The 7,459-nt window shown below is 31.7% G+C and overlaps 1 protein-coding gene across 1 annotated transcript; it reads left to right on the top strand.

Moving 5' to 3' along the window:
- The first annotated feature begins 210 nt into the window (after positions 1-210).
- Positions 211-7,106, top strand: PPDPFL (pancreatic progenitor cell differentiation and proliferation factor like). Its single transcript, XM_031946420.1, has 5 exons — positions 211-471; positions 773-875; positions 2,706-2,783; positions 2,886-2,985; positions 4,250-7,106. Exons 2-5 carry the CDS (start codon positions 821-823, stop codon positions 4,260-4,262), a joined length of 246 nt encoding a protein of 81 aa, XP_031802280.1. The 5' UTR covers positions 211-471; positions 773-820; the 3' UTR covers positions 4,263-7,106.
- Positions 7,107-7,459: the final 353 nt, after the last annotated feature.

The following is a 7,459-nucleotide window of genomic DNA, read 5'->3' as shown; positions in this document are numbered from 1 at the left end:
ATGGTTATTGGGAAATAAGGGAAGGGATCATGGATTCCCTTCACCATATATGTACCATCATTGAGTGTGAGCATGTTTTCTGGGCTTGACCTTTAGGAAGGAGAATTCAAAAATAGCACTGGGACATTTCCTTCATTGCCCAACCTTGCTTAGATTTTGCATGGCAACACATTTGCCTGGTCTGCTCAGAGTGGAGGACGGAAGAACAGGTGGAGAAGCTGTGTCCTATGCCTTTGGCTGGCTGATTGCCATCCTTCCTGTAATCACCCTCAGCTCAGATTACTTTAAACCAGGCCTCTCCAATATAATGAGAACTGGAAAGCCCTAGCCCACAAACAGGGCAGGTGGAGAGCTGCCTCAGTCAGCACTCTTGTGTATGATCTCCAAAGGGCAGTTAACTTAGTTGTTTTTGACAGAAAATTCTGGAGAAACTGCTGATCAACTTGGGAGCTGGAGAAAATACATGAGTAGGTAAGAGACTATACTGGGGTCTGGTTAGTGCTTTTCCTATTGTGTTTCTTTGAATGTGATGAGTTATTAACAATAATTTGTTTAGGATCAGTCATCTTCCTTTCTACTCCCAAGAAATACAATCTTACTGATTGCATTTGGTATTTTGATTTTGCTTAAAATTGTTTGTTAAACCCATTTTGCATTGTTTTCTATTAAATTATCTTTTAGACATTTATTAATTGGCTTAAAATCCATATTTACATTAAAAAGGATAAACAATAACAATCTATTTTCTGACTTTTTTTCTTTTTTGCTACAGGTTTACAGGTTGCTATTTATAGCATTGTGCTGTATTTCTTGTATAGCTATGGCTTCTGTATCCATAGCTGGCTGCCTACTGACCCAAAATCAGTATTATAGAAGTAAGTCTGTATCCCAACCATAGAATTGTCATTTCTTTGGTGGGTGAGGAACATAAAGTCTGTAACATAATATGCCACAATTCAAGGCAGAACACCAGTCTATATCCATGACAAGGAAAAACATAGCAAATCATGAGTTAGAATCCTTTTTTAAACAATGATTTATAGTAGTTGTTTTTAGTTAGTTGTCCTGTCTCAGTTAAGACAGGATTTAATAGTACATCAATTAACTATGAGGTGATGTGAACATTGATTCTATTGAGCAAATCTCTCTGATCTAGTTGAAGATCTTTGAAAGTTGTTTTAGTCAAAAATTCATTACTTTGTAGTCAATCTAGTAATGAGATTCTCTAAACTTATCTAAGTTAAACGTATCTAGCCTATCTTAATTCTTCAGTCTTTTTATCAGGGCTATACTCGGTCTTTTTGGCTTATCCATAAACTTCTATTTCTTCTATCACATTGGTAAATATTAAAAAACCCAAGGTCAATTCCATTTGGTAATGAGGCATTAGGAAAAATTCACTAAAGCAGGGACTATAACTAAACAAATATTCTTAGATTGCATAATGTGCATATTTCTTGTTTTTTTATATTGCATACATCTTGGGTATTTATAATGGGGAAATGAACTTAGAAAATATTTCACAAACTTATATTTGGAATCAATATGTAGAAGCATTCTTTGTAATAGACATTTCAACATCTTTCTACATTGTGATTTTTCTAATTGTTCTTCTCTTCTACCTATAGGCTGACTCCAAGCTCTTATTCTCTCTCTCTGTCTCTGTCTCTGTCTCTCTCTGTCTCTCTGTCTCTCTGTCTCTCTGTCTCTCTCTCTGTCTCTCTTCTCTCTTCTCTCTTCTCTCTTCTCTCTTCTCTCTTCTCTCTCTTTCTCTCAATCTTTCTCCTTCTCTGTCTCTTTCCACAATATGTTCACACATACACACACATATCTGTCTATATATCTGCTTATCTAGTTATACTCAAATTCATTTCTAAATATATATACAGATTTATACATATATGTGTGCATAGATATACCTAGTATATGTATATATAAATATATATTCTTAAATTTTCTACATGTATTATGTTCAAAGTGTGAATGTACACATATAAAAACTTAGATGCATGCACACATACATAGCAGCTTTTAATAGACACCATAAAGTAGAACAGTTGAGATTTGACTTTTATAGAAAAAATGTAGAGAATTGCAGTATCTGTGATTATATTTGAGGTAATGTTTAACAAGTAGGCACTTAATGTATTTTTATTGATTGATGAATCCTTTTTCAATTGTTGGTAATTTAAATATTTGTGATATGTATGCATATATATATATACAAACATATATATATATATGTTATATATAACATATGTATTGATCAATATGTAAGTTGTATAATGACAAATATAATGTATACATATTTAATAACATATATAGTAATCAATATATAACATAATACACAAATATAAAGTATACATATTGTATTATATACATATATTTTATATATGCATATATATGTATATAATATTTTACAGTAGAGAAAGTACTGCCTTTAGAGGCAAAAGATCTGAGTTCAAATTCTGCCTCATGTTCAGTACTCACATATTAATCTCTCTCAAGCTCAGTTTTCTCACTCTAAAATGAAGGGAGTTAGACTAGATATTTTATATATATATATATATATATATATATATATATATATATACATATACTTACAGTAGCATTTAATGTTTCTAAAGTGTTTTTAAATAATATTTTCATCATTGTAAATATAATTATTTTATTGTTAGTAATATTATTATCTTTCCTTCTCACAGAATCCAGTATTTCTTCAGTAAATTCTTTCTCTGGCTCTGACTCTCTAAACTTCACAGACACAGAGAAAGTCAATCAAGGTAATTAATTTAACTATGGTACTCATAGGTATTATTTCCCCTCCTCTGGTTTTGTCGTTATAGAACTTCAGTTACTAAGCATGATTATGCTTACTTTTCTAGCATTACCTGAAGCAGCTGAATCAACCTGGTGGTTCAAATCCTTTTTTCATTCAGATCCGGTTCCCCCAGATATAGAAAAGAAAGATCTGTTTGTTAATAGGTAAGTGTTAGAATTTTTCTGGTAATAATTTTGTTTTCCAACTAAATGAAGATATGATATGTTTTATTCCTTTACTCCAACAACAAAGATACTTTTAAATAAAATATAATAGAAGATTCATTATTTGTTTTGTGCCCAATCATTATGATTATCTAAATTTTACCCCATTTTACCTCCAGATAATCACTTTATTCTTCTTTTGTCTTAACTCCAAACATAGGACCATATAGTCATGTGCCAAACCATTTTTGGGGAAATCCATGAGAGGTGGTATTCTAATAGCTAATATCACCCCCACCCCGAAATGAACATACAAGAAATCATGACTATTTCTGTACAATCTAACTGCTAAATCCAAAGCATATGATAAAATTTGAATTTGGATGTTATATAGTCTAGTCCCCTTATTTGTAAATGAGGAAATTCAGACTTACTGGAGTTAAGGAAATTACCCAAGGCCACATAGGCATTAAGTGGGATACAAACTCAGGTCCTGTGTCTCCATCTTTAGCACTCCTTACCCTATACCATCATTGTGGATAACGATTTTTAGATTTGTACTGAATATCAAGCATACTGGTTTCTGTAGACTTCTGCTTACTAAATGTTATACTTTTTTACTATGAAAACAAGAAAAACAAAAGAAACTTAATTGTGTTCATTGAATTGTTTTACTGGAATTTACATGTTTAACATAATTAAGCACAAATTATCCTAATGGACCAATGATTAGCACTGGAATTCTTCCTTTTTTCTTCTTTCCTCCTATTGTGTCTGTTGACGGTATAGTGAAATCTGTGAATTACTTCTTAGAATAAATTCTTCCCCAATTCATAATTGAGGGAAATATTCTATTTTAGTTAGAGATTAGTTAAAACAAAGACTTTTTTCTCTCATCCAAATTCATGGACCCTTTGATGGTCTGTGAATATGATGTTTAAAATATGGGGCTATAGATAGCCTATAGTATGTTGGATTTAATCATGTCTTTGGAAGGATTGGCTATATTTACTGAAATATGGGGAAAGATTAATTAATGGTGATTTAATTGATATCATATTGGATAATTTAGATCAGAATTCCATATCCTATCTTTTGCCCATGAAACAAGTATATTTCTTAATTCAGGTATGGGATTTCTCAACCTACCACTTACTCAATGAAGATATCCCAAGCTGCCTCTTGCAGCTATCTAACTTTGCTCTTGTATACACTGAATGTTCTTTTAATAAGCTCAACTTTCCATTTTATTTTTTTTAAACAGCATTCATAATTAATTCCAACAATCAAGCCGCCTCTGCCTGTATCCTGTAATGCATTCATATCTCTAAACATTAATGATATTCCAGATGGCCATGATACATGGCAGTTTGGCAGTAGCCTATTTGAAATATCAATTGGGAGAGATTTCGCCATTTGAAGATACAATGTTAATTCAAGTCATCTTATTCTGTGCTAAGTTGTCTATCAACATGTCATTGGCAACATGAAGAACAGTGATCCTCCTTGAGAAGTGTACTTTTTAAAACATGTGCCTTTTCAAATGTATATATTACATATGTATGTATACCCTTATATATAATAATTCATTCAAGTTGTCTATTGATTATTTATATGATTATCTTATAGGTTGATTTTGTGGTTGTTTTTATTAGATTGTAAGTTAAGGAAAAGACTCCTCTCAATTTATCTCAATTTAAGACTGAAGTGTTAATGCTTACATTAACTCAAATGCCCCCTTCCTGCTCCCACACGTCAAATGACTTTCTTGAATAATGCTCATTATATCCATCTGGAAGATCTTTCAAAGAAGGTCAGAGAGAAGGTCAGATATTTTGGGAACTTCACTCACACAGAAGAGATGTCAATACATTCTTGTGCATACAATTTTGTATTTTAAAAACTTTCTTTAAAATATATAAATATATAATAAATTTCTTAAAATATATAAAATATATTTGCCTAGTAACACATTTGTCTAGTTGAGGTAAGTTGAGGCAGTCATTTCATTTTGTCACTGGATAGTGATATCTAAAGTGGCGATCTATCGTGACCAAATTCATAGGCTAAATCATTCATTTCTGCATCCACAGAGAGAATGCCATTTGCCTATCACTAAGTGAGGGAGAAAATTGAGTCTATCATCCCATATGCAATGGCTGTTCCCATGCTTTAATGCTCTCTTTCCTAGTCTCTGCCCCTTGGAATCTTTGGTTTCCTTCAGTGCTTAACTTAAAGGACCACCTTTTGCATGAGATCTTTCCTAGTCCCCTGCTGCTGCTTAGTGCTTTCCCCTACAAGATTAGCTTGTATCTGCGTTTTGTGTGTGTGTGTGTGTGTGTGTGTGTGTATTTGTGTGCATTTTATATATACATAAATATGTATGTGCATGTTATTTTCTCCTTTAGAATGTAGACTACATTAAAGGCAGAGACATGTGTTTTTATCTGTATTGCTAGAGGCTAGTGTAGTGCCTGCCTGGCATTTAGTAGATATTTAATAAATGCTTGCTGAGTGATTCATTAATTTACGTTTTGGCTGAGGGTTTTTTTTTTTTTGTTTGTTTATTTGTTTTTGCTAAGATCTATATAAATTAAAGGAACTTGTAATTTTGTCTGGAATCTTTTGGATAATTGCGAGGAATGTCTACTTTACCTTGCATGTATAGGTGTGTTTTGAGAGACAGAGGCCTTTTAGGCAGTCCTTACCTCGCTTTGTTTGTGTCTAAAATACAAATTACTGGTAATTGTGCCTTATGTTGTAAGACAGTAGAAAGGTTTTTCTTATTAATTATTTTGTTTGTTTATATTTAGTATTGGAATTAATTTTTCTGTGTAGTAATTTAAGGGAGAAAAATCTACAAATAAATCAAATGAGTTTCTGCTTCATATTTTTTTCTTTGCTATTTGATATATAGAGAAAGAAAAATGTTGTCAGAATACTTGCTGAGTTATTTGGTAAATATATAGAAATCATATAGAGCCTACTTTTTACCTTTGCTAATTTTAAAAGTTATTCTATTTCCTTTGTTTAATGTTTAATTTTTGCAGAATGAAAAATTTTATAATTGTGTGTGCATGATACATCATACTGATTTTATATGTTAAAATTCTTCATTGTGAAATGGGTAATTATTTATAATTAAAGTAATTTTCTGATCATACTTTTGCGTCTATTGTCATGATAAAAATTTAGCATTATCAAAATCTGATCAACTATTAAATAAGTTCTTAGGATCACAGATTCCAAGCTGGATCCTAAGCTAGAAAGGATAACAGAATAACTACTCATTTTTTTCACAGATAAGGAAACTGAGGCACATAGACCACAAAGCAAGTCAAATTTGAAATTAGATCTTCCTGATTCAAAGTCCAATACTTTATATACTATAATATGGTTCTTCTTAATTCTTTTTTTTTGGGGGGGGTGAGGTGGAGGTGTGGGGAAGATATAACACTGATTGTAAGTAAAAGGAATTTCTTGGGTTAACTTAAAAAGTGTTCATGTAATTCATTCAATTAATTATTCAACAACTATTTATTGTATGAACTAAACTCCCATAATGATGAGGTAAAAGGCATTCTATCCTGAGTTTCAAATTCATGCAATGAATAAAAAGAGGAAACTTTTTTTTTTAAAGAGAGAAAATCAAGGCAGCTCTTAATTTAATTCAACAATATTTGTGGAATATTTGCTGTTGATTATTAGAGAAATTATGAAACTCATGTTGCCTATTTGAGTTGGTGTCAGAGCTTGGAAAAACAACCAATGTTTCCAATACTCTTCCTAAGAAACAAGTGGAAAAATCTTGGACTCTGCAGTAGCATAGGGGAAGCTGGCTCACCAACACATCTCAGATGTCCAGCTTGTTTCCTAGAAACTTCAAAGAATTTCTGAGAGTGGGGCTTTTTCTTTGTTAAACTGGGATCTTTTCTTTTTCTTTTTTCCTTTTCAAGAGTTTGTTCACTCATTTGTATTTTCTGAAATACTCAAATCATTATGAATTCTCCAAATTGTATTTCCTATAAAATTAGATAAAGAGGTTTATTTTTATATTAGTCATTTGTGATGTTTTTTTATTAGAATCACTTTTTGGTGGAAAGAAGTTACACTGGAGAGAATGAGTTAATGGCTAATCACCAGGGAAACAACTTTTGTTCTGAATCTCTAAAAGTCATATACCTGTAACAATAGTGCTGGAGGTGAGGAGTAAGATAGGTATAATTGCAGTATAATACCTTTCTTGGATAAAGCTAAGAGAAAGATCAAGTGCCCAGCTTTAGTCCAAGGGCTGTTATTGAGGTAGAAAAAATTTATCTCCTTTGCAAAATTTGGGCCTGATTTTAGAGGTATCCATCTATTCATACAGTTCAAAAAATGCTATTTAAACTAGATAGCTTATATAGTGACATTTGTCTATTAAATTTCTTAGAATATGTGTTAATATATGAAATATCAGCAACACCATATTTAA

The sequence above is a fragment of the Sarcophilus harrisii genome, chromosome 1 (assembly GCF_902635505.1).
Source record: "Sarcophilus harrisii chromosome 1, mSarHar1.11, whole genome shotgun sequence".
In the NCBI taxonomy this organism is placed as follows: Eukaryota; Metazoa; Chordata; class Mammalia; order Dasyuromorphia; family Dasyuridae; genus Sarcophilus; species Sarcophilus harrisii.
The sequence above is the reverse complement of the archived record's forward strand: the minus strand, read 5'-3'. Positions and strand labels throughout refer to the sequence as shown.

Excerpts from the sequence above, each read along its gene's own strand:
- PPDPFL (XM_031946420.1), top strand. The coding sequence starts at position 821 with ATGGCTTCTGTATCCATAGCTGGCTGCCTACTGACCCAAAATCAGTAT. Across the intron at positions 876-2,705 it reads CCAAAATCAGTATTATAGAA|AATCCAGTATTTCTTCAGTA; the intron begins GTAAGTCTGTAT and ends TCCTTCTCACAG. Across the intron at positions 2,784-2,885 it reads CACAGAGAAAGTCAATCAAG|CATTACCTGAAGCAGCTGAA; the intron begins GTAATTAATTTA and ends TTACTTTTCTAG.